This window comes from Botrytis byssoidea, assembly GCF_014898295.1.
Source record: "Botrytis byssoidea strain MUCL 94 chromosome Unknown BBYS_027, whole genome shotgun sequence".
Lineage (NCBI taxonomy): Eukaryota > Fungi > Ascomycota > Leotiomycetes > Helotiales > Sclerotiniaceae > Botrytis > Botrytis byssoidea.
In genome coordinates this window covers 291,888-318,041 of record NW_024065868.1, presented here as the reverse complement: position 1 = coordinate 318,041, position 26,154 = coordinate 291,888, and the positions used below count along the sequence as shown (strand labels likewise).

At 42.2% G+C, this 26,154-nt stretch overlaps 9 protein-coding genes across 9 annotated transcripts; 4 read left to right on the top strand and 5 right to left on the bottom strand.

The window, feature by feature from the left end:
- Positions 1 to 20: 20 nt before the first annotated feature.
- On the bottom strand, positions 21 to 920 carry EAE97_010382 (uncharacterized protein; the record flags this gene model as incomplete). The annotated part of the gene is made up of 1 exon (XM_038880897.1): positions 21 to 920. The coding sequence occupies one exon, from the start codon at positions 918 to 920 to the stop codon at positions 21 to 23; it is 900 nt and encodes a 299-aa protein (XP_038728291.1).
- Positions 921 to 2,535: 1,615 nt separating this feature from the next.
- EAE97_010381 (uncharacterized protein) lies at positions 2,536 to 3,810 on the bottom strand (the record flags this gene model as incomplete). Its single annotated transcript, XM_038880896.1, has 1 exon — positions 2,536 to 3,810. One exon carries the CDS (start codon positions 3,808 to 3,810, stop codon positions 2,536 to 2,538), a length of 1,275 nt encoding a protein of 424 aa, XP_038728290.1.
- A 1,168-nt stretch (positions 3,811 to 4,978) lies between these two features.
- On the top strand, positions 4,979 to 5,659 carry EAE97_010380 (uncharacterized protein; the record flags this gene model as incomplete). The annotated part of the gene is made up of 1 exon (XM_038880895.1): positions 4,979 to 5,659. The coding sequence occupies one exon, from the start codon at positions 4,979 to 4,981 to the stop codon at positions 5,657 to 5,659; it is 681 nt and encodes a 226-aa protein (XP_038728289.1).
- A 1,000-nt stretch (positions 5,660 to 6,659) lies between these two features.
- Positions 6,660 to 9,654, top strand: EAE97_010379 (uncharacterized protein; the record flags this gene model as incomplete). Its single annotated transcript, XM_038880894.1, has 5 exons — positions 6,660 to 6,811; positions 6,867 to 7,002; positions 7,055 to 8,347; positions 8,395 to 8,899; positions 8,951 to 9,654. 5 exons carry the CDS (start codon positions 6,660 to 6,662, stop codon positions 9,652 to 9,654), a joined length of 2,790 nt encoding a protein of 929 aa, XP_038728288.1.
- A 315-nt stretch (positions 9,655 to 9,969) lies between these two features.
- Positions 9,970 to 11,364, bottom strand: EAE97_010378 (uncharacterized protein; the record flags this gene model as incomplete). The annotated part of the gene is made up of 3 exons (XM_038880893.1): positions 9,970 to 11,066; positions 11,130 to 11,228; positions 11,280 to 11,364. The coding sequence occupies 3 exons, from the start codon at positions 11,362 to 11,364 to the stop codon at positions 9,970 to 9,972; spliced, it is 1,281 nt and encodes a 426-aa protein (XP_038728287.1).
- Positions 11,365 to 12,060: 696 nt separating this feature from the next.
- Positions 12,061 to 13,308, bottom strand: EAE97_010377 (uncharacterized protein; the record flags this gene model as incomplete). The annotated part of the gene is made up of 2 exons (XM_038880892.1): positions 12,061 to 13,067; positions 13,266 to 13,308. The coding sequence occupies 2 exons, from the start codon at positions 13,306 to 13,308 to the stop codon at positions 12,061 to 12,063; spliced, it is 1,050 nt and encodes a 349-aa protein (XP_038728286.1).
- Positions 13,309 to 14,049: 741 nt separating this feature from the next.
- On the top strand, positions 14,050 to 15,192 carry EAE97_010376 (uncharacterized protein; the record flags this gene model as incomplete). The annotated part of the gene is made up of 1 exon (XM_038880891.1): positions 14,050 to 15,192. The coding sequence occupies one exon, from the start codon at positions 14,050 to 14,052 to the stop codon at positions 15,190 to 15,192; it is 1,143 nt and encodes a 380-aa protein (XP_038728285.1).
- A 1,312-nt stretch (positions 15,193 to 16,504) lies between these two features.
- Positions 16,505 to 17,950, top strand: EAE97_010375 (uncharacterized protein; the record flags this gene model as incomplete). Its single annotated transcript, XM_038880890.1, has 1 exon — positions 16,505 to 17,950. One exon carries the CDS (start codon positions 16,505 to 16,507, stop codon positions 17,948 to 17,950), a length of 1,446 nt encoding a protein of 481 aa, XP_038728284.1.
- Positions 17,951 to 18,717: 767 nt separating this feature from the next.
- On the bottom strand, positions 18,718 to 23,505 carry EAE97_010374 (uncharacterized protein; the record flags this gene model as incomplete). The annotated part of the gene is made up of 4 exons (XM_038880889.1): positions 18,718 to 22,393; positions 22,569 to 22,865; positions 22,920 to 23,380; positions 23,434 to 23,505. 4 exons carry the CDS (start codon positions 23,503 to 23,505, stop codon positions 18,718 to 18,720), a joined length of 4,506 nt encoding a protein of 1,501 aa, XP_038728283.1.
- Positions 23,506 to 26,154: the final 2,649 nt, after the last annotated feature.

Genomic DNA, 26,154 nt, shown 5'->3' with positions numbered 1-26,154 from the left:
TCAATCGTTACCACCATATCTTATTGACTTCCAACTGCCATATCCACCGTCGCTGCACCATGCTCATACGACCCTGGATTCTTCCGTCGAAGACGGGCCTCACGTGAATAGCATTCTTCCTGATCCTCCTCATCTAACACAATCCTCACCCTCGGAGGCTTCCATTTCGCATCTCCTCTCTCAGACCTTATGCGCTCGAAACACTCTTCGAGTTCCGCGATAATTTTAGACGGTGTCATATCCCATCTTGCCGAGTGACTTCGCCAATTTCCTTCTATCGCAAAATCCGGATGGTCAATCCATCGAGGTCCCTGTTCTTTATAACGATATGTATAATAATCGACAACATATGTGAATGTCTTTAGATTTGGGAACTCGGCTATCCACGACGCGAGCTTCAGCCAACTGAAAGGCTCATGGTGTCTTATAGATTCTTCCCAAATCCACCGGATGCCCGTAGCTTTTGTTGAAACTGCAAGATGCTGCATCGCACTCATACGCTTTTGGAAAAACGGATTATCCAGAGGAAAACTCATATCTTTCACACCTGGATTCAAATTGGGATTGTCTTTAGAGTGGATCGGAAGCCAGTAAGGAACGTAAATGATATCCATAGATGGATTCCACCAGCGACCCGGAATGCTACAACCAGCTGCCTCATCATTTTGCTCGTTTTCTTTGCCACTCCATGACTTTTGGTAAATTCTTAATGTCTCTTCTCGTGATTCTTGGCAGACGCACAAGAATTTGGGTGGAGGCAGATATTGAAGACAATAAGTGTCAAACTCCTGTAGTCGGACATTTGCATCGACTTTGAAGTGAAGTATCCTCTCTTCTGAACAACAAAATTTCCAGATCTCACGGCGAATCTCCGTAGGCAGATCACAGAAATTTGTAGCTGGATTACTTGCGCCAGACATTTTGGTGTAGAGATATGGGTTTGATTTTTAATTCAATAGACCGACCTACAGGTATGTCTTGTACACGGTGAATGATGAAGATATACAACGTATGCTAACGGACACAGTGAACAAAGAGGACACACATGAGGGGTCAAGTGGATACGGATTAGAGTGGAGCTGGGGTGCGTTTAGTGATGCATAGACAAAAGCACCATTCTACTGGATGCTTGTCCCTGTGTAATTTAATCTGCACGTGACAGTGCTGATAAACACACATCTACAATTCTACCTAATTGTTTCTCCTACCAACTTCGCCATTTCATGAACATAATCTCAAATCTACTTGTAAATCGAAAGCATAATATATCCTCATTAATTCTTAGGATCGTGAGATAGAAACAGAACTTTATTCCTGTACATGTTCCAAGTAGACTTGTTCAATCTACTCTATATTGCCTAAGAAAGGCCTGAATCAAGTCAGAGAATTCTAACAACAAGTGACAGCTGAAGGAACGATTCCTAGTAGATCTATAAATCCAGATCCAAGTTCACGCCTATTCCACCCATTCCTTACACATTTCCAACGAAGTGAGCGTCCTTCAAGACGCGTTCAAACCCATCAAAGTCTCAAGCTTAGACAATCAAATCTAAACCGAATTTCTATACGAGTCCTCGGTTATCAATCCTCAATCATGGAGGTCTATGAGTCCAATTTTATTTTTCCCTTCTTAGCGAGGATAATCCAATATAATCGCTCAAGTTAATTTAAACCGTTCCTATAATGAACAAATTGATTATCACTAGCAAATCCAGAGATTGAGAATGAGATTCACAGGTTTTCCAATTGTTTCTTTTTCGGCTCTCATCTATTCAGGCATTCAAAAACAATGCGCTTATTTTATAATTTCTTTAATGAGATATTCTCTACCGAGAACCAAGAAATATCAATCACAAAATATTTGGACAACCGCTGCTACCCAACTATTAATGTGCGTTGGTATTGGTGTTCTTATTACATATAAGAAAGGTTTGGAAGACAATTTCCATACAACTGATTTGTTAGTTTCAAGCTTAGTAAGGTACGCGAATACCCCCTTTTGAAAGCCATAAACGCAAAAAAAGAAATGAGCCTGCTAGTCGTAGCTGAATCACGATATCTTGAGAGTAGACATTCCACAAAATTTATTATTTTATAGATTTCACTCATAGGACAGTCACAAGAATTTGGCGTGTAAGAATGTTTTATATATTTAAAAGAGAGACTAGCTAAAGTAATGAACTATTTTTGGGGTTTTGGGTTGTTTTTATTGTGTAAAGATACAGTACGCGAAGGAAATAAGGAGAATTTGGAGAAATGCCATGCTTCTCCGTTTCGTATGTCCGTACATATCAGACCTGGCCGCACTGTCATAGTAGCCCACCCTAAATGTCCCAAATACTTTGGGTGCTGAATCCGTTCTCAGAACCCCACTGCAGTTAGTCAATCCTAAAATATGATCATCAAGCGAGCTTCTCCCATACCCTGCCCGATTCGTTCATATGAGTCCTACGTTCTGCAATTTGCTAGCTTGTAAATCTACATACATCATAAATCTTCCCGTTGATAGTCATTCCGTCTTTAACAGTGACCAATCTACCACGGAGCGCCCTCAAAGATTTGCGCTAATCCTTTATACTGATTCAGAATCGTACCATCAGCATGAGCAGGCAAATAAGTGTTGAATCCCATAAAATGGTACCTAGGCTCTGGGCAACGCTTCTTACGTAAACGCCAATCTGAATCTGCATCAAATCGCGCAATTATACCTAGACCCGGTGCGTGTGCCTTCCAGAAATCCATGACATCGTCCTTGAGTCTATACTGAGAGTCAGGCTGTCTCAGAAAACTCCTAAAGCAATGATCGACATGAGCCTTTGTTTCCATTAAGCTATAGGGATGTTCTTCGTGCAAGGATCCATCTTCATACTCAAAATCCTCATAGTATAATTCATCATCGGCTTCAAAGATCACTTCTTCTATATCGATGTCCGTCTCGGTCATCGGGTCATCGTTTGAAATGATATATGTAAATTTTTCGAGATTAGGACATTCGACAGCGATGACACCGTGTATCAAACTGTCAACTTCCTCTTCTTGAAGACGGTAGTGTGGCCAGTCCCATTCAAATGATTTTACATTGGCGAGTGCGATATGCTTAACATTTGACAAGTCGATGGATCCACCGACGAAGTAGAGGATGAAGAGCTGGCGATAATCGATGATCAATGTGTCCGTCTCGGTTCGAATATATACATGGCTTAAAGATCGATATCCGGAGCCTCTCTCACAGAAGACGTTGCGTCTACAGCGATCCCAGAAATGGTTGGGAGGGGAGTAATTTTCGTCGTACAATGCCTTGTAAAGCTTTGACTTTACACCTCTAGAGTACTTCTGAAGCTCAACTTTCTTGAACTCCTTGTTGACCTCCGTATGGAACAGCCAGGAAGTACTGAGCAATGGTGTGAGATGCATATCGGGCAGCATCTGGAAGTTCAAGATCATGTTGAAGTTGTTGAACTCGGTTCTAAATCCCATGCGAATGATACGCTTTTGAGGAAATGCGTACTTCGCAATCATCACCTGAACTTCGAGAGGAAGAAATTCAAATGCAAAGAAGCTGTCGTCTTCGGTTGAGCGTTCAAGAGCCTTGAAGGCCTGAGATTGACTTGGTGTGAGCCAGCTTGAAGTAGGGCGATCGATATCCATATTATCCAGAGACACGGTTGTCAGATCCATGGCTGTCTCTTCTGAGGCCGTCTTCTTCAGGGTCTTCTTCATGGTCTTCTTCTTCATGGCTGTCTTTCTCGTGAGTGCCTTTCTCATAGCTGCTTTCATCAGGCTTGATTTTTTCATGGTTTTCTTAGTCATGATCGTCGTTTGAAAGAGTTAGTGTGTAGATAGAATTGATAGTATATTTGATTGGAAGAATTTTCAAGTTCGAGGTGAGTCGTTGTCGATGGAGAGTTGTGATTGATGTTGGTATTTTACTGTGTTAGAAGAAGGGAAGATCAATTGGAGGAATTTCAGCAGTGCCTCGACAATGACTATATACTAATTGGGTAAGGGGACCTACGGTTCGGGGTTTGCTCTAGGCTATTGCGTTAATTGTATGAACATTGGGAGATTTGATCTAGCGCACAAATGCTGATACGATTATACGGGCGCGAGATGCCAAACAGTGAGATGACCGTTAGAATCGGTAGATGCTTGTGTAAAAATAATGACCGTGAACACTCTGCTATTCAGTACGGTCTACTGTTCAGTCAGTCATCTGTAACAATATGGCAATAGCATCAAGATATTTCAATGGGACTTCCTAAAAACCTATATGTGACGAATATCACATACGTGTGTGATTACTCATCACGCTAACCTCAGTTCAAGACTAGCTCGAACTAAGCGACCTCTAATTATATAAGAGATAAAGACATCCCTTATGGATCTTTTCCCTCTTCAGCTTTCTTGTTCTAATTAATTTGACCTCCTTCGATATGCTCTAGCATCCGATCGGAACTGAGAGTTTACCCCAGTCGTTTAGCAAATTCAATGGACAAATAATACGGCGTCAGTGCGTTTCAACCGTGATCGTAAAATTGCCAGTGTATACGTTCGTCACGATTTATTGAATATTATCATTACCAATCAATACAGCTTGTACGACACAACTTTATATATAAACGACATATCCCCTTTTATCCAAAATTTCTCTTGGCGTCACCCGTCTATTTTCATTAAATCTACAGATACCAAGTCCACACCCTCTCGTCTCGAGTCAAACCACTCAAATCATCCAATTCACAGCCATTCGATCGATAATCATCATTATTGAATTCTCAACAGCAAGTCAAACCAACCAGCTGCATCACGAAAAAGGAAAACGCTTTTGCCAATCTATAAGAGTATTCGAAATCCTAATACAATCGGAGAGCTTTCAGAGAACGATTCACAGCCCAAGATGAGATCATTCGCCAATCCTTCAAAGAGTAATCCCACAATTTTCCCTTGATTCTGCCAATTTCCTCTCGAAGTTCAATGCATGACTTTCGAGCAAGCATTACCACCTCCACAAGTTCTAAACTTCCGCTTCTGGATCCACAGGAAACGTGGTGGATTCACCCACATAACTATCTTCGGATCTGCGCTTGCAAAATTCCCCGGCGTTTCATCCCTCTTAGAGATCTGCAAAGCCTCGAATGAAACTATGCATCGTCGTGCTGGGCTTGAGAGGATCGAATTATTCGGTCCTCCAGCCCGTCACTTTCTTGACACGACAGAGACTCTTCCTGATACCCTTAACTACATGTATCTTCGACCTTCGGTTGATATTTTCATGGTCGGCATTGATAGCCTAGTCAGATTATATCAACTTGGCAGTTCGATAGACTCTTTGTTCAATATTGAACAAATCGCTGTAACAGGAATAGATTATAGTCATTTCGATGATTGCGACGACGAGGAAATAACAGCTCTATTCGAGAAGTTCTGCAACGTCATTCAAAAACACTGCCCAGCACTCAAGAAACTTCATCTAGTCATTGGCGACACAGAAGCAATCCCATTTGGCAACGTGAAAAACAATCTTGAGTTGACTCAAGATTTGAGACTGATTGAAATAGACGAAGACTTTCAAGATTTCGGTTTCGAGGAGGACAAAGTGAGGCAAGAATATTATGAACTGGAAGGCTTGAAGGAAGAAATGAATAATACTTCCGAGTAAGCGCAACACGCATTGATTGAACTTAGAGACTATAAAGAACTGAGAGAAATACTATCAGACAGCGCTGTAGCGGATTACTGGAGAAAAATAAAGGTAGTTCCGGCTATAGTAGGCTGGTTGGAAGGTGGGAAGAGACTCCAACTATGGTTCCCTGCACTATCATCTGTGCTTCCATGCTATGATGATGGAACTCTTTTCGACAGATATGAGGGGATAGTGGATCTTTTTGAGGGGTCTGACTCGTGAATTCGTCGAGTTTGAAATCATTCACACTTGTTCATGAAAACACTCTCGCCCTTTTAGCGAGAAATACCTATTTCAAGCCTGGCAGAAGAAGATTTCCGGGTTCAAGCCATGAAATTACTTGTGTTTCGTTCGCAATTACCTCTTCCATATTGTGGAGGTTGTAAAGGGGTACCCGTTTCGATCACTTAGCGAGATGCTAGTGGGGGAAAGCGAGCATGAAAAGGCTAATATCGGAGGAGTGTGTGTGCTAGTAATCACTAGCCAAGAAATGCAAAAACACTGTAAACTTTTGGTAATTACGAAACTCTAGTATATTTAATGACAATTCCACCCAATTAAAATCACAAATAATTTGTGACTGATTGTGACACTCCTGCTGACATAGATTTCTCCCGTGTATATCTCTTACAACCACCTACTGATTTTTTTCAAGGGTTTTCCAACGAAGTTTCACAAAAAGAATGATTTCTCGCCCAAAATCAGTCTGCTGACATGATGTTTAATATGTTGATTTTCAGCTCCACGCCAAGCCAAAACGCCCACATATCCCTTGCAGCCCTAAAGTGTCTGCAAATCACAGCTCGGCATTCGTTACACAGCCGAAAGCTGACATGCGAAGTGTCGGTGGAACTTCATGGAGCTGGTGCCTAGAACATCGAATTCGATAAGAAGAAATTGTTTTCCGCATTCTTAATTTATAAGAGAGCTTTGGAGGCAGGAATCGTGAAATATCGTTGAAAATAAGTGAGAAGTCATGGATTCATCAGATGGGTTTGAACATGTTACGCCGCCCTCAGAGAATGTTGGAGAGAAGGTTGAGGTGGATAACGATATTGAGTGTAGTGAGGAGGAGAAAAATAAGGAGAAAGAAATGGACGACGGTGAGGAAGAGGCTACCGGTGATAAGTAAGCAGATCTTAGGATATCAAATCTTCGATTTCATTTTCTAATATTCCAGCAGAGACTCAAAGGCGGTTCAAACAAGTCCTGAAGATGAAATACCCGAAACACGCCCTACTTGGACCCGGATGCATCTTCGACACTTGTCCACCGAGGTTTTGAAGAAAAACAACATAGATTATGTGATCGATCCCGAGGTTAGTTATCCCGACATTGATTGAATTCACGAATTACTTATGCATGCGATAGGATCCAGATTATGTCTTGATTCAACGTTGGGTTCCTGAATATGAGCAAGATTTTTTATGGGCTGCAACCCGTGCTTCACGTACTAGAAGAACTTCTGAGAACCGTCGCTCCAGCTCGCCATATCCATCACGCGTTCGCTTTAATCGAGCTTCGTCACCTGGTATCATTGAAGTCCGGGTAGGTAAGCAAGGAGCGGAGCTCAAGCTGGATATCAATAGAATGGACTTTAAAGATTGGGCAGCATCAAAGTATATGGAACAAAGAGGAAAACATGTACTAGATGTTGCTGTGGAAGATGGAAAAGCGATTAGATTGGCGATCAATTCAGAGGCTTTGAGAGATGAATTGCGAATAGTGATAGGAGCTGGTGTAGGTCTTGTGATAAGTGAATGGTGCAAAGTTCTGACAGGGCCTTGGAAAGTTCTTGTGGAGTATGAGGGAGTAATTAGAGCACGATTGCGCAAACTGGAGGAAATGATGAAGTCTCGAGACGAGAAATTGGCGAACGACCCGGTGGAAGACAAAGATAAAGTAACCGATCACGTTCATGAAGACAGAAAATCAGATCGCAAGGTTCGATTCAGAGATCCACCATCCAGTTGCGAGGTGTGTGATGTTGTTTACCCTCCTCACGAGACCCCTCTCGCATGCGTTGATACTAGAGTGGCTCACCTCAAGTGCCTGATTGAATTCATGGACCGCGATCTGAAATATGTTTTCGAACTCCGACAACAGATCAAAGACGGTTCTGTCACCGAAATCGCGTTCACCGATCTTTGGCATTTATTCAGTCCCGGTGATTTGATTGTCACCTATCCTATGTCTCGCGCGTATCGAGTCTTTCATACATCGGGTGGTCGATTGCGCTTATCTAAACCGGAGCTATTCGAAAAGAAAGCAGTGTGCTCGCCTTTCAACATTAACTGCTTTTATATGATGTCTGATTGGAAAGTCGTTGGCCCAGTCCATGAAACTTTAAGAATATCAGAATATGCTGGAAAGAAGTCAGTCTCGGAATTACTAGTTGAGCTGGATGGGAAGCTCATGACAGAGAGAGTTACTGTCTTACCCCTTAAGTTACTCTCGATCAGTGAGCGGAAGGATCAAATGTCATATCTTGTTGCTAGAGGAAAAAAATTGAGATCCTTGAAACAAGGCGATCACAAATATTATTTTGGCAGTGCTGGGGAAGAAGTATCAAACTCTTCAAATAGTGAAGATTTGAAATTTTCAGGGCGACATCCAGTGTATGGAACGAATTATTTCGTAAATCTAAAGAAAGAGCGCGAAGAAGTGAGTGAAGCATCTCACATTGATTATCAGGGCTGACATTGAAATAGATCAAGAGCGAGGTTATCATAGATAACGAGTTTGAGATTGAGAACAAAGCTATTGGTCTTTTTGATGCAATTGAATTCGATTCAAGAGAAACCGCAGAGAATTGTACACATTATGGAGTATCGAACAACCAATACTTTAATGATCGCGGATTCCAGAGAGGTTGTCGATGCTCGGACTTGATCGTGGACAATGTTGTTGACAACGATCGTGCGGCCAAGTGCAAAGATGATATTCATCTTTTGCATCCTCGTGATGTTAACGATGAACTCGAAGATGAGTTCCTCATGTTACTGCCACCCACTGTCGAGGGGTTTGTGCTGGAGAGAAAAACATGGAAGATGCTAAGTGTAGATACGATAAGCGATTTGAAACAAGAAGGAGCGGAAAATCCTGTAGATTTCAAATCTCTCGTGATACCTGAAGGACACGAGAGTCTATTGAAAGCATTGGTGGGAACGCACCCCAGCAGTCAATCACTACCATCTAGAATAAGCAGGGATCCATGTAAGTTCTTGACACAGTTCAAAGGAAGAACTTTACTAATGAAAATAAAAGCCAGCCTCGCAATTCTGCTCCACGGACCCAAAAGCACAGGGAAATTCCTCACCGTGAAAGCACTCGCCTCTCATTTCAATAGACCGCTGTACACCATAACTAGCGCAGATCTTGGCATGATTACATGGGACGCTGCACGGGAGCTTGCTACCCATTTCAAACGAGCCACAAAATGGAATTGTATAATTGCAATTCCAGATGCGGAACGTCGGTTCCCACACCGCAAGAGCCCTTCGGATGGCGATTCCAACACGTCAGGATTATTTTTGAGAGAGTTAGAGCTATTCAGAGGTATTGTTATTCTAACGACGGATATAAAAGATGATGTGGAGGAGCAAGTTGTGAGAGGTATGAACATGTGTCTCGGAAGCGATTTCTGGAGCAGATCAGAGAATCTTCAGGTTTGGCGGAAAGTTTTGAAAAAGCGTGGAATTTATCCTGCAAAAGAAAATGAGAAACTACCAGCTGAGACTGAAGCGATAATTGGGGAAGCGGACTATGATCGTTGGCTGAGATTCATGGATGGATACTATGGAAAAGGAAAGCGGTGGAGTGGTGTGGAAATGGACAATTACTTTGATACAGCATTGGCTTTGGCAGGGTATGAGACCTATGCTACCGTCAGATCGGCGTATGTCTTGACTGAAAGTCACTTGAGTATTGCAGCAGCGGTTACTGATGGTTCAGTGTTCTCCGTGTTGTAATGTTACTTTTGCTTTTCATTTTGGCGTGTGATTGAGCGGCAGCTGTCACAGGATCGAATAGCAAGATAGAATCTTTACAATCATTTAATATGTTATTTTTAGCATAATCCTATTATCCTAATGTCCCAGTCATCAATATATCAGCACTCCGTGTTCTGTAATCCTGTTCAGCAAATCGTAGCGCTGACGAAGAAGCAAGATCCTCAGTCTCTACATGTTGCCACACTTCCGAGCTGTATCCTAGACTACCAAATCTCTCGCCTAGAAAATCACTACTTTCATAACCTCGAAGAATCTCTGGCTACAATACCCTTTCTAGGCTCTGCACATCAGCTTTCCGTTAGCATCCTGAGGTACCCAGGCGCTCACACCCATTATCTTCGTTGTATTTTCCGTTCCATTTTCGCAGTCATCGGGCCTAGCTCGGAAGCCAGGGATTACATCGACATTCTTCCAATACTTAGCTTTATTTTCGTCGTCCATATGCTCACTCAAATACTCTGCTAGTACAGTCGATGTCTCCCTCAGCTCAACAACATTCTTTTCTTTTGAAAACAGCTCTTCGATATCAAATCGTTCACCGCCTTTCACGGAGCGTTGACCATATGATTCATCGTGAAAGTCAAGTTGATGGAACTTTTCATCAACATCAACAATGATTTGATGTCTATCACTTTCAGCAGCGGATTCATCATCATCGTAATTGTCTGCAAAGTCGACACCGAGAAGGAGACTGAGTTTCTTCAATGCCGGGCAGTGCTTTTCTGCAATAATGAAGACCCATTTCCAGAGATTTCGAGCTCTAACTTTACTGCCATTATGCCGATCTCTTTCAACCAAGTTGTGTACCGCCAGATGTGTAATATTAGAAAAGCTCATGGAGCCGCCATGCTGATACAGCATCACGAAATTTTGGGCATAAACCACCAATGTATCCTTGGCAGGGCGTAGCCAAGTATGATTGCGCTGTGGAGGTGGTAATGTAAGATATTCGATGTTCAGGTGAGGCTTTTGCTCCATAACATAGTTGTTCTGTCGATTGTTGTTGTCAGGAAAGGAGATGGCAATTCTTTCATATCCGCCGCTTGATACAGATTTGTTAGAAACTTTACACGCTAGTAAAAGTGGCAATAAAGAAGGAGATTTATCACTCCAGGCAGAGGTTGTGATCGTAAAATCATTATCCGAGTAGTAAATCTCTCCTGTTTTCTTGTTCTGGCGAATCATAGTAGGAAGCTCCTGAACGAAGATCTCAAACTTCAAGAGAAGTGCATCAGAGACAGGCAATGCCAACTTGAAGACCATTTCCTGCAGCTCCGCAGGAAACCGACTGAAGGGATGGAATTCTGTCATGGTTTGGGGTGCGGTTTCGGGTGGATTGGTTGAGTCAGAAGAGTCTGATTGAGGTGCCTCTAAAATTATATTTCATTAGCATATATTTGCAAAAAGACATAATAAAATGCATGAGGTCTTACCAATAGTGATTCCAGATAGTGGATCATCGTTTGGTGCTATGGAATCCTCATCAATATCTCTTCCATCTGCCGATAAACTTGCTGATAGGTTTTCTTCTTCTGTGCTTTGTTAGGAAGTCTGTCCAAAAACCTTTTTGCAATTAATTTTACCTTCAGAATCTTCAGTGGAAGATTCATCATACGAGCTTGAATCTTCTGAATCAGATGTGTCATTCTCAGTCAAAAGTGTTGACATTGTTGCTATGGTGTATTATTTGTCGCAGATTCAAGTTCTGAATTCTTGGATATTGAAGTATTGAAAGTTGTTACAATAAAATAGAGAGAAGTGGATTATTCGGCCAAAAGAATCGATAGAATCAATGTGGATAATCTGTGGATGATCCGTGGATGAAATCTACCACCTTTGTGGTGTGACCAGAATGGATTGAAAAGTCAAACTGAAACCCACAAAGACTTCGAGAACTTATAAACACTTTTCAAGCACAAGGCTAGCTGTATAAGTACAGCCGATATTCGAGCCGAAATCAAGGAAACTTCGGGTAGATACGGTTATTTCTTTGAGTGAATGAATCTTGGGATGGCAACCTGGAGGTAATGATAATTTAACATGTCTGATAGAATAGAGTGAATACCTAGTATACAATTAATCCTCAAAAAGAGTTGCATTGTGTGAAATTTAGAGTTTGAATGTGATTCCATACCATCAATATTAAATAGAAAATGAATAGTATACATTACTTATCATTTCCCCTTGAATCACTCTGATCCATCGCACTTAAACTTATTTGGTAGGCGAAGATATGTTCTCTACATTGCTATGTCTGGTTACCATCCCCTATTTCCTTCAAAAGTTTTCCCAAGCAATAAACAAATAGTATTGTTATTCCTCCTCAACTCTCTACATCATTTATCCAACATGGACTGTCAAACACTAACTGGGCTCTGCACAAACAAGAGTACCACATTTATGCCATTCATCGCCTTTCCATCCCCAAGTTGTATTCTCCAAAGTACCATCATCATTTCGACCCACATAGGCATCTAAGTCCGAAAAGTAGAGATCTGAATCATCGTAAAAGTTCTGCGATCCACAATTTGTAACAGGAACCACCTGAACTTTCTTCCAGTACGCCACCACTCTCTGCTCCCTGCTTTGTCTCATCTCCATAAATACTTCTTGAAGCTGAGAATGTAGATGTGAGGCACTCTTGAGCATTTTTCTCAATTTTGAACCTATCTTGAACTCTTCATCTTGGTTGGTCCTCATCATATAACACCTGTAATTCAATTTGAGAAGGTTAAGGCTATCATCAATATCGAGGAATCTGATATTCTCATAGTGAGTGAAGTCCCTATACCATTTATTACAGATGAAAACGCTAAGTCTCTGGAGGAGTGGACAATGAGCCTGGATAACGTCCAGTGTCTCTAACAGTAAGTCTTGTGGCCATTTCTTATATTCTGCACTTTCTGCATACACGGCAATATGGGTGAACCTTTCAAGGTTGATTGATCCGCCATTTTGATACAACTGAACCAGATCCGAGCAATCCAGGAGAATAATATCTTGATCAGGCCGCATAAAGGTATAATGCTTCCACTTCCAATTCAAGGGGGGCGCTCTACCTCTTCCACGCTCAGACTGGATCTTGACAAATCCACCGTCAACATTTACCGACGCGTTGGAAACCGAGCATGCTTGAAGTAACGATAACAGACCGGGAAACTTCCATTGATCGAATAAGGGATGGGATGTATCAAATGCGGGCCAGTAATTACGTCGAGAAACTCGCTCCGCCCATCGAACGACGCGCGAGGCTGGCATCGCATTCTTGAATATCCTCAGTTGCAACTCTCGAGGTAAGGCACCGAACTTATGAAAGGTTTTAGTGTCTCCAGTGGAATCGTAGATTCGTGGAAGCGGTGGATTAATGACAACTTTGTAGTGTTAGCGATAACGTCATTGTTGATGACAAAGTTTTGGGCTTTGATAGTCTGAACTGCTGTCCAAAGGACCGGCACTTTCAGTTCCCTAACAATTGAGCTAATTTCTAATGTTTGACTTGTTTCTGGGTATTGAAAGCCTCTGTACACTCTGCCAGTCTGGATTGTTGAATTCTATGGAAGATTACTTACATTGAACTACCTCATCAGCCGTTTCCTCTTTGAGAGGAATCATATTATCATTGCGAGAATGAGTGATTTCGAGTGATATAGTGTTGAATTGTAAAATTTTCGAAGTCTGAAAGTAGCTTGAGAAATTATTCTTAAATAATCAAGTGAGTAGTTGGAGATGTTCTTGGGGAAATGAAATTCTTATGAGAAAAGTGAATTTGCTAGAAGGATATGGTAGGTGCCGTATTAGCGACTACGCTTAGCTGCTTTGTAACATATCACGGGTGATCTAGCCTTACGTGATCTCTCCACAGTATCAAGAAGCCTATCAATATTATGTGTCTCATCCACTGTCGACGGTATTTTCCAGAAATCCATCAAATCATTCATGTTTACTTAGAATTTGCTGCACCGCAGAATAATCAGTGTGGTGCGCCAATTGGAGAATATTTTTAATGTGAAGCTACGGTTCCATGAGAACTAAATCAGTGCTGATCAATGTGTTGATTTTGATGATCAAATACGGCTTGACGTGAACATCCTCCTGTTGATGTACAAAAGCCGTGCAGAGCGCTATACTCGCTTCCAATTAATATGTGAATAGTGATGCTTGAACTATAAAGCTGGTACGCCTATTTTTCCGACTGTACCCTCCAGATTTTACTATATAATTCACAAGAGAAAGCTTCTCAATTCCATCACCTCAACCTTCGAAATTGCAACCTCGACTCTCAACGCGCCCCAAAACTGACATGAAAGGATAGACATACCGATTAGATTGACGAATTCTTCTTTGTACCACACCATGTGTAAAGACTGTCCTCCATTAAACCCTTCCCAAGAGGGGTATCAAGATAAGCGAGATCCACACGATGGAACCTTCGAAAAATTCACCCTGCTTCCGAAGGAAGTTCAATGCGCGATCTTCAAGGAGGCATTACCAAGTCCCCAAGTCATCGATCTGGCTTTTGAAATTACTGAAACCCGCGATCACAGTGCGCGAAGAATAGTTCGACAGCTGGAGATTTCCATACCCACGAATCCCAGCATGCTCCCGTTACTCGAAGCCTGTGCTACTTCGAACGCGGAGGTATATCGAAACGTTCAACATATCGAAATCACACGTCTGGGAACAAAAACACCTTTCGCAATCTCGAACCCAGTGATGGGGGTTCCTCCGCATATTCGTAATTACGAAGTCGTAAACCGCTTGAAAGCATCTACGAAGCCTAACACGAGAGCTTATACTTACATGAGAGCAGATAAAGATATCCTCATGTTGGATGCCGCTAACGTCTTCACCTTGTATAGCTACGGTGGTACTATTTCGATGTCCAATATCAAGTGTCTAGCGCTCCAAAATGCCTCCCTTGATGGTATGACCTGGGAGCTTCCCGGAAACATGCTTGGTATAAACTATGAGCTTCGCCGTCTGCACATTTTTTTCAAGATGATCAGTCTCCATTGCCCCGCACTCTCAAAGGTGTATTTCCTCCTTGACGGTCGCAACTATTTTCATTTTAACGAACCGCCCGTTCAGAGTCAAAAATTGGAATTACGGATCCTTAATATGGAAAGCGATTTCTTCTTTCAAGACTTTACTGGTATGGGAACGAAATATAAGGCGGAAGGAGCATGGGAAGAGTCGGCAAGGTTGAGTCTTCAAGGAGATGCTAAATACGTAATGAGAGATTGGAAGAACTATAGAAAAGCTATCGTTCGAAACATTGCACGGGATGGAGACGTCGTGAATTTTTGGAAGACTAGGGAACCAGTCATAGGCTTGGTGGGCTGGTTCTATGCAGATGCTCAAGTTGACCCTTCAGTTTTTCCTCTTCCTCGAATGTACGTACCATCTCTACTAGCTTGGTTACCGGCCCATGCTGATGGTACTATCATGGATAGGTATAAAGGATTAACGCAGATATTTGACGGTGCTCCATGGTAGATTTTGAGACGATTGAGTGGAAAGGCAGATATCTAGGCGAATAAAGTTCGAGGAAATCTGATGGGGTAGGAAGTCGAAGAATCTAAAATCTTTCAGCAAATTTAATTGAGGAAATCAATGCATTAAACAATGAAACGTGCTATTCCAATCAGGCAAGATCTCCATCCTACTAGTAACCCTCCCCTCCTTGTAATGATTGCAAGAGTCTTTCAAAAATTTCAATTGAACAAAGCTTCTCGTTCTTTAAGTTCGACCAGAGCCACAATGTTGCGACGCCTTTTGCTATTCCTCTGTTCATATTATGTGAAGCATTATATTTCTATGAGAATTCCAGTACATACCTAAAGTTCTTACAAGATTTAGTGAGCATATGCTTCTGATATCTTGAAGCCTCTTTGTCTGAGAAACACGATGACATAATACTACTCACTCCCTCGAAGGAAGTAGTTTTTACTCTAGAAACACGGTCAAAGATCACGTGTAGAACTAAAAAATTAAATCCAACCATCCAATGTTTCTTTGAGCTCGAAAGATTTAAGCTTCAACATTCTGCCCTACATTCTAAGTTTCACTTTAAAATCTAGTTTAAATAAGACGTGCAACAAAACACACATTGGAACGATAAGATCACGGAGCACGATTAGCTTTTCTCGGTTAAACTTATGTGGAGGTCCATCACGTGCTGTGCGGTTGGACTTTATTTGTCCAGAGCGACCTCCACTCTTCTACGTCATGATTGATGGACTCCGAATACCGATTTTCAAATTTTTTATATCTCGGAATGTTCTGATAACATCGAACATCTTTCTCCACAGCGACAGCAGCGAATTCGAGGATTACACCCATATGGCAGGTAGGCAATTGTTGACACATTTTACTAATCGTGAATTCCTATCAAGACCACAATTCCATGGAATCTTCGATCGGTATATTGGATATAGATCACGACCGTTATGGATCCCATATACGCTAAGAGATGTCAATGCCGTCAGTACATGGAACTGCCGCATACCAAGCTATGCAAAATACTGGCAAAATGTAAGTCGAGGACCATGTAGACGTTCCACTTCCCCGAGTATCCATGGTATTGATAAGCATTCTCTTTCCCTGTTTTCTCTACATTGTATAATATATATTTGGGATGTATAAAAGTCGTTTTCTGGAAGGAAAGTTTAGAGTTAGTACTCGAAATCTTTGCACTTTTATTACTCCAAATACTGGAAAGAATTCAATCGAATTCAAAGCTATACCACGTAGAGTTTTGAAACCCGATCTCTACCCCGCCAGCATCAACCAAAATTCTCACTTCAGCATGTCACAAACTACGAGAAGTAATGGCTCTAAAACCTCAATATCCCGTCCTCCTTCTACATCTACAAATGAAGACTCCTCGCCACACCCTCAATCCCATCCTCACAAGCCAACCATAGCCATCATTGGTACTGGCTGGGCCGGCTGGACACTCGCTCAAGAGCTCTCCGCCACCACCTCCTCCACATCACCCTACAACATAGTCGCCATCTCGCCCTCTCGAACGATGGCTCTCACACCCCTCCTCGCCTCAGCCGCTTGTTCCATCTTCGATTTCCGTCTCGCCGAAGAGCCCGTTCGTCGGCGAGATTCCAAGTTCGAAAAATATCAAGCTCTAGTCACCTCTGTCGATTTCAAATCGCAAACCATCAAATGTAAAGCTTGTATTGGAGGAAGTGGCGTGAGTGGCGAATCGATGGATTCCCCAACTTATAGTAACATTGAAGACGATGAAGCGCATTTCGATGTGAAATATGATAGATTAATTCTAGCACCCGGATGCGAAACAAATACTTTCGGAACTCCGGGAGTGAAGGAATTTGCATTGTTTATGAAAACGGTACCGGATGCGAGGAGATTGAGAGAGGGAATTCTGGATTGTCTGGAACGGGCTTCTTTACCTACAATATCCGAACAGGAAAAAAGGAATATGTTACATTTTGCCATTGTTGGGGGTGGACCCACCGGTATCGAATTGGCGGCTGAAATTGATGAATTGATTCAGGAACATTTGGGGGCTGTATATCCGAGACTAAAAGGATTATGTACAATCAGTATCTACGATGTCGCAGATCGACTACTTGGACAATTCGACGAAAAGCTCAGCGAGTACGCGATGGAAAAGTTCGAAAACAGAGGATGCGTCAAAGTGAAAACGGGGAAACACATCGAAGAAATAAAAAGACATAGTATGACCGTTAAAGAAGAAGGCGAGGTTCCATTCGGAGTAGTAGTATGGGCCGTAGGCAACACTGCGGGAAAACTCGTCGAAGATTTGAACTGTAGAAAAAGCGAAGGATTGCAGAGGATTCTCACAGATAAATGGTTGAGAGTTCTCAAGCCGGATTCTGACGGTGTAGAAGGGGCAGGCGCGGATATTATCGAGAATGTCTACGCGCTCGGAGACGCAGCCGATATTCTCAATAACGAATTACCTACCACTGCGGAAGTCGCGGTGCAAAAGGCAAAGTGGCTGAAACAACACCTCTTGGGGAATCCAGAACAAGAACTCGGAAAGCCTTTTAGTTATGAGCAGAAAGATTTAGTAGCGTATATAGGACGAGGTGATGGGGTCATACAGGGAAAGAAAGATTGGACGGGCGCATCGGCTTGGTTGGCGTGGAGGAGTGGGAGTATTGCGTGGACGAGGGGGTGGAGGAGGAGGGTGATGGTGGTGGTGAATTGGGTTGCTAATTGGGTTGATGGGAGGGAGATTGCTAGGCGGTAGGGTAATGGGCAGGAATAGGGGAAATAAGGAGGAGAGTGAGGGACCGTGAAAATAGGGTGAAAAAAGCAGGTAAGGGATGTACGATACTGTATACTTTTGAAACGGCAAAGATGCATGCATTGTATAATATCCATGCACAAATAATATATTTGATTATCCGACATAACTCTTCTACAAACACATTTCCCTACAGGAGTACCCGCCCATCTGTGGCTAACCCCCCTTCTCTCTGTGTCTTTGATCTAGCTCCGTCCTCCAATCTCACTTCAAATACTAGTTGGGTAGTCCCAGAAGCACGTTATCACGTTACGCATCCATATATAAGTAGAATTCGGTGTGAATATCTACCATCTTCCTACCTGTATTTTGTAGTGTACCTCTTATTCCAAACAATTCTCCCATCATACCCATAGGCCACTTTTCAACAACAGTCTTGAGTAGAAGGAAAAAGATATCACCTTCAGCCCAGTGGAATGAAACTATTCTGGATTTACTTTGGAATTCTTTGTATTGGATTGGATCTCTAACAAACATCATTATCTCATTACTCGAAACATCAAACTTTATCATATCGTATGCATTATATATGCATTACTATGCTTTTCCCCCTCTGAGTCTGTTTAAATCAATCCAAACAGTAGCCAAGGCATCATAAATATCGCACAGACCCGCGTTTTTATGATGTCTTCCATATCATCTCTACCCACATGCGTTCACCAAACCATGTCACCTTGAAATTAAGTCCTCTGTGTCATGTCTATTTGATCTTATGCATCATACAAATTTCCATGTGAATAATCGGACTCTGCACCTGTAGCTTCATCTTCCGCTTCATCTGCAACTTCTGCGTCCTCCACGTCTTCATCTCCTTCATTTGTGGCATTCCCCTCTATCTCCGTTGAAAATGACTCAAGATCAGGTTCGTTGAATGTCTGTGTACTATTCGGTGCTGTACTCGTTGATTCTACACCAGTGATTTGTCCAAATTCTAGAGTTCCCCGAATTGGTTGCCAAGTTGATGGCCAAATTAATGGAGCATGAGCAGATGATCCACCAGCCCTGGGAACACGAAGACCGGGCCGACTAGCAGATGATCCAAACCCACGGAGGAACCTAGCACTGGGCAGACTAGTAGATATTCCACTAGCACTGCTTTGCATTATAGCTGTTTCCTCTATTATTTCTCTCATTCTCTCCTGCAAGGTGGGTGTTTGAGTAGAGCTCTGGCTCTCCTCTTTGTCTTCTTCTTCTGCTTGTTTCTCAGCCAATTCTCTTGAGGCTCTCGATTGCATCATCAATTCATTGTGCCGATCATTTTCGGTGGATCCTGTCTTCGTGGACTTTGTTCGCGGAGATTCTGGATGATCTTCATCGTTCTTATGACTATTCTCCTCTGCTTCTGCGTTTCCAAGAAGAGCTTGTCCGGTCTCTGTATTTAATCCAGGTCGAGTTCTCGCATCAAACCCTACGCCACGAGAAGGATGGGATGATCCAGTCCCACCACTAGTAGAGACGTTAACAATCTGATGCGAAAGCATTAAACTATCAATCCAGCGACCTAATCCAAGTTCTTGTTCATGAATTCGCTCCCGAAGTCCTCTCTTATACATTGCAAGAATGATGTCTGAATTTTCATTCCCTAATATACGGCATAAATCGCCTAATCGAGCCACATTGCGGGCAGTTTCGCCATCTGAAACTGATTGTCTGCTCCCGGTCGATTGTGACGGAAGAGGCTCAAGAGTTTCTGGTTCCGCCGTAGGGACCATATCCTTATTTGCGTTATTCAGAGAATTGTTGAACTTTCCAAACGCGAGTTGCGGGTAAGAAAGAGGAGCAAGTTGTTCTGGACCGGGTAAATCACCACTCGTAATAGGGTAGAATTGAACATTCTTGATCCAGTCATATATCGTTTGGTCTTCGAGGATGTTTTTCAGGTGCGTGTGTTCCTGGTCGTTCAGTGTGTTTCGTCTTGTCAAGATCACCTCCTCAATGCTTCCTTTCAGAACCAATGTCTCAACATGTACAGGACGGAGTTGACCGATACGGTGAGATCTCTTGATAGCTTGCGCCTCAACTTGTGGTGAAAATACTGGATTGACGAAGTATATTCTTGATGCTGCGCTCATATCCAAACCAAAAGCGGCTTGATTAACATCCATGAGCATGACACGAAAACCAGCGACGGAGTTGAACTTTGCAACACATTTTGAACGCTCAGATGTCGAGTCTCTCTTGGTGTACACTAAATGCTCGATGTTTACACATTTCAATGCCTGCGCAATATAATATCCCACGTTTTCGGCCTCGTAAAATACAATTAACTTCTCATTTTTATGGTGAAGAAAAATCTGGTCCATGAGATATGAGAGTTTAGATGAAGCTGTTGATGTGATAGTAGACTCTCTCCACATAGAGTTATTCACTGACGCTGAGGTATTGGGGCTCGCACTCGGTCTCTGATCTGTAAAACCTGCTTGTGCTGTTTTGAATTCGACAGGGTCTATATCAGCGTCTAATGCAAGCCTGCGCGACAATTTCTCTCCAAATTCGGTGAGTTTAGCTGTGTTGAAGACAGAATCGGATTGATCGACGAGGCCACCACGACGATATGTATAAAATGCCTCTTTGGCAGCACATATCATACTAGCGCCCATCAATGTTGGATTGCCATCATGGTAGTCAAGTGCCCATGCACGCCTAATTTCTTCCGGCAGAGGATTCTGTACATACATGGCCATTTCATGTAGTTGACTAGCAGCTCTGAATATACCATTCGAAAGGGCTATCTGTCCAACTCGAATCGCTTCCTGCAGAAGCTTTTTCTCTTCAGGGTTAATGCCATTCTTTGCAAGAAACTTTTCAGCGGTTTGAAGCGAGTTCTCAATCATTGCCTTGGTATAACCTGACCAAGTGAAGGAAGCCTGTCGTAGGTTTGAGAATAGAGTCAAAAGAACTCTTCTATTTTTCGGATGGAAGAAATAGTCTACACCTTCTCTTTCCGAGGTAACAGCATTTACAGTAATCATCATCGAAAATATGTTCAACGACAACTTATCCTGAAAACATCCTTCGAGGTAAACAATCTTATTATTGAAAGGGGGGAGTCTAAGTTGCGCCGTGATGTCTCTTGCTGTATGTCGGATGATCATACTTTCCAAAGTAGATTTAAGAATTCCTGGGTCGCTATGGATTTGTTGGTTATATCGTGGTCTGATGACTAGATCTAGCCACGATGCTTGATCACCCACCACGGCCGTGTTTGCCCATGGTCGAGCTTTGAGATACGACTTCAATATATTTCCAAGCTTCTCGAGGTCCTTAGTCTCTTGTTGGATAAACAGTCCTTTTGAGTTTGTAGAGCTTTTCTCTCCCGGTGTCTTAGCATTCTCTAGGCCGATGGGCTTCGTATCATTGTTTCTGAGCTCATAAGTCCTCGAAAATGGGACGTCTTTTCCATGAAGGCCGTTCGTCGGAGTTCCAGAAACAATCCAACGCGCATCAAGGTGCAAGAAGTCAATCATGATTATCGCGTTTGATTGTCCGCTTTTTGTTACATTCCCAAAACTATGTCCTTCATCAGTGATCAGACGCTTGAAATGAAGATCTCGAAGTGGGGAACGATATTTAAAGGCTTCTGCCGGTGTGGGTCCTGGTGACATCTTGCAAGAGCAATTCGAAGCTTCCGGGCTACCAAAACAGTGCTCACAAGTAGTGGTGCTCTGTCGGCACGTCAAAGTCGCTTCCATAGCCTCTCTCTCAAATCTCCTTCTGCTAAATAAAATGATGTCGTATTTTGCTAATTCATGCGCGGCAGGTACTTGAATTCCCATATCGTTTAGAACCAAGTAAGTCAAGCTGGTGGTATGTTTCTCGATCTCTTGTATCCATTGATGCACCAAGTTGGGTGGAACAACTACAAGTGTAGACTTTGCGAGCCAAATCTTCTTCTTAGTTGGGGTTATGGGACGACGCGTCTCGCGAGCTGGTGGGTCTGGCTCATACCAATAGTAGCCGATTCCTCTATTTAACGCGGCATGCATTTGGCTGAATCCAAGTTCTCCTTCGGATTCCATCTTTCCAAGGACCATCTCCCACGGAATTCCTTGTCTGCCGACGGTCGAAGCGCACATGTCGAGAAGAGAGCCTGTCTTCTTTCGTGTAGGAAGAGAGTTAATGGAGTGCTCATCTGGCATTTGAGGTCTCAAATATTTCGTGGATAGAATCAGAGCTAAGCAGATTAGACTCTTTCCTAGACCCATGTTTTCTGCGCATATTCCACCCCTCGGAGCTTCGTAGAGGCGTGGTTCTCTCAAACAACCGTTCGCACTCAAATCGCAGTAAAAACTCTGTCCATGCCGATCTTGAATTTTTCGAAGACGTGGATCCACAATGTATCCTGGCTGTGTTTCTCGCTGTAACATCATAGCAGCCGTTTCACATCTGACAATGGTTGATGAGTTAGTCCTTGCTGCTTTGAAGTGTAAAGATGAAATAAAAACAAGATCAGAACATAGCCATGCTGCGATCGGGTTCGAGAGATTGGCTCAAAATGGCAACGCACAACTAAGTTGGGAAGACGGCGGGAGGTAGGAGAAATTGCGAGCTGACTACTTACTGATATGGATGCATTCTCGTATTTGGATTCAGCCCCTGGACATTACCCGTCAGGAGAGATCGTGTCGCATCTTGTACATAACGATCTCCAATGATTACCCTTGGGTCTGGCTTTGGGGATGGTAGATCATTAAACATGTCAAAGAGCGAGACGATGTCTGTAGATTCTTTGCCATCCAAAGCAGAGTTGATGTGCTGAGTTGGTGTGTCATCTGACCATGTTCCTTGCCAAGTCGCATCCGAAACGTCTAACTTGTCTAGTAAGGTCTGCATACCCTTACGAAGTTGCTTCATTGAACTGAAAGAAATTAGCACGAGTCTGGAACTAACGCAGTATCCAATGAACACTTACCGATCTAGCACAGCATTTCCAATATCATCTGGTAAGATATATACCCTTATTTGACCAGTATTCTTATCCTTTGCCTTGAACTCCATTCTAATCCAACCAGCATTGTGTATTCCAGTGTACTCAGCAAGGGCAGCGGAACGAAGCAACTGAGCTTGTACGGTATTTGGTAAATACAAGATACTTTGTTGGAAATTGATGATATCGGACGGAAGATGAAAAGTATACCAATCTCGACACTTAAATACTTCTTTCGTCAAGAGTGAACACTCGTGCTTGTGTATTCGAATCGATCCTACAGGAATATAATTGCTAAGATCTGAAAAACATGAGTTCTTGGAACCTGATATCGAATCTCGAGAAGGAGGTGATAATGCAGCGAAACTTGAATCCGAGCTGATCTGTTGGGTCGACCAATTTTTTGTACTTGGATTCTGTCTGGATTCGCCTTTCTTCATATTACTCTATAAAATGTGATTAGTAGGAACCATCAACAGCGAATTATTCATTGTCTTACCCAGATACTCTTCATTCCAACAGAATTCTTGGTCTCAAGAAGATCATCACTGATGGGAGTGGGACGAGCCATGTTGGTTTTGGAAGACCAAAGTGACCTCGAATGATGAAATGCTCAAAAGAACTGCAGTATTTCAAAAGGTTGGAGTGGCTGATGAGTAATGCTTGATCTCAAAATTGAAGAAGATCATACAAGACCCGACCGAGTTGAACAAAATTGAATAACGTGATAGAGACAGCAGCTTCAGGCAACACTATCAACTCAGTATCAGGCAAAGAGAATGAATTGTTGTAGGTTTAGAAAGGTCATATGCTAGAGACAAAAAGAACAAAAATTGTGCGATGTTTATCAAGAACCAAGAATTGAAGGTTGGATGTTGTTATCAAGAAAGTCGGGTATCAAATAGAGAAAGTAATCAATATCAGGAAAGAAGCTATACGAGTTCGAGTGATATGGCTTAGTGTGTGGAGGCGAAGACACTAAGACAGATTGAGAAGATTCCGACGTTCCGATGTTGTTGTAGTCACGTTTGTTTGTCAGCATAATCAACTACACCTCATCACTCTTCGAAGTTCATTTATGTTTGAAATCTAAATTATGATAGTTTTGGACTGAAAAAAGCCAGTTCAAGCGTAAAACAGGGCTATTATTGGTCTGGAAGTAGATTTCGTCCTTGTCATCCTTCATTGATGATGTATTACTTGTAAGTGAATTGGTATCAAAGCCCCCAATGCTAGCCTATTCAATATTCTAAAACGAAATATAGATGTACAGAGTTGAAAGTGACAGGGAAGAGTTGAAGAAGTATTTTGAGAGATTCCTGAAGAAGATACATAGACAAGAGCACTCTTTTATGTCTATTGACTTTCGGAGACACCTGCATCTACTGAGTCTTCAAAGACAGAGACAGAAGTACCATCTAGGCTTGCTAACTCTGTCTTTAAAAAATTAAACCATGTAGTCTTGAGCAATAGTTGCAATAATCTCCTGAAAACTTGAGCCACACTCCTGTGGGATGGCGCAATACCACAAACCTCCTCAATCCATTTCCTCAAGTAATCTCACTGCGACTTTTTCACCCCAGCAAACGTCATCATAATCGTTCCTTCAATAAATTTATATTGGAATGCCTCAGGCTCTTGACGAGACTACAATCCATCTCAATCAAGCACTCAGCCAGGGGTTTTAACTCGGCCCCAATTCACATATCTTCCCTATCTTTGGAAGCCTAGGGAAGCTATCCCATACAAATCTTTTCCAGTATCATGGTTTTGCAGCTCAAGTGATTCTTTTTGTACTAAGTCAGTTGATAACAGCCTGCTTGTTTCAAATCCTCCCTTAGATATCTTTCCATAATCCACCTGATAGACCTCAAACTCCATAATTAGCCAATATCACCACTTTACTACTATATCTGGAATCTCCTCTAACTAGGTATTCAGAGCCAAAGTTTTCTACTATTTTGTTCGAGAAAAATTAGTATATCGAGAAATCTAAGTTGCTAGAGAATAGTTACATAGAACGTGACTTCACAAGCGAAAACCAAACAGTAGCATTTAGTATCTTACAGACAGAATCTCTTTTGCTCCAGGGTCCCATTGTGAAACCTTATGCATCGGATAGTTGAATATCACAGACCCATGGCTTTCAGTTGAGAGAGGGGCCATAAAATTGCAGAGGAAATGGGCTCTTCATACGTTCCTTCCATTACTGAGTGATGTGCTTACTTATATTGATAACTAAAGGAGTTGGATGTTTACAAGTGCTATGCTTGAAATGGAGAGCCACGACGTATGGAAGACATGCATGTAAAGTATCTATACTGTTGAAATAGACAGATATCAAATGGAAGGGGATTTGTGGAAGTAGGTAGAGTAGAATAGGGTGCTGTCATACTCTGGCGACAGTCTAGATTCATACATACACAGGATTCCCAGAAGTCAAACATGATAGCAAATCTTCTCAAGTTCAAGCTACCAAAATGGTTGCTTCTCAAATCCATTAATATCCTCTTGAATCATACATTAATCAACAACCTAGCATCCATGCCGACACCTCACCTATATCCCGGTAACAAAGCATCTCCTTTCATCCTATCCTATCACAACATACAAAAAAAACTACGTTTACTCTCCCAAATGACACCAAACCCAAAAAGTCCCAAGGCTACCTCCACCCATCCAATCTATCAACCCCAAGCAAAGACCCAAGCTCAGAACAAGCTCGAACCACCACCATCCCCTTCGGCCCGAAGTTCCCCCAACTAATAATCGTCCCCAATCACAAATTCTCCATGTAACATCCACAGAATCACAAAAGATTTGTTGCATATCAGAAAAGTTGTTTAATCAACTATTTTGCCAATCTTTGAATCAAAGAGCTTTTTTTTTATTTTCGGGTTCATATTTTTAGTTTTGCAACTTTATTCAACTTTTCACTTCAACTCTTTTGTGGCCGACCCAACTCTTTCATTTAGGGAAATCTGTGAAAGGGTTACCACAACGTTGAATTTTTGACTATTATTGTTTTTTCCTGCTGTTTATGTGTCGTAAAGATCTCTGGATTTATTTTGTTTCTTTTATTTAGTTGTATCTTGTTCTTTGGTGGTGATAATTGATGTCACTGTGACGAATATTATGCATGACTTGGAGGCCTGAATCCAACCACATTCAAATGTTTCCAGTATGTCTATTTCTAAGAAAATTATATCCGATCTTCTAG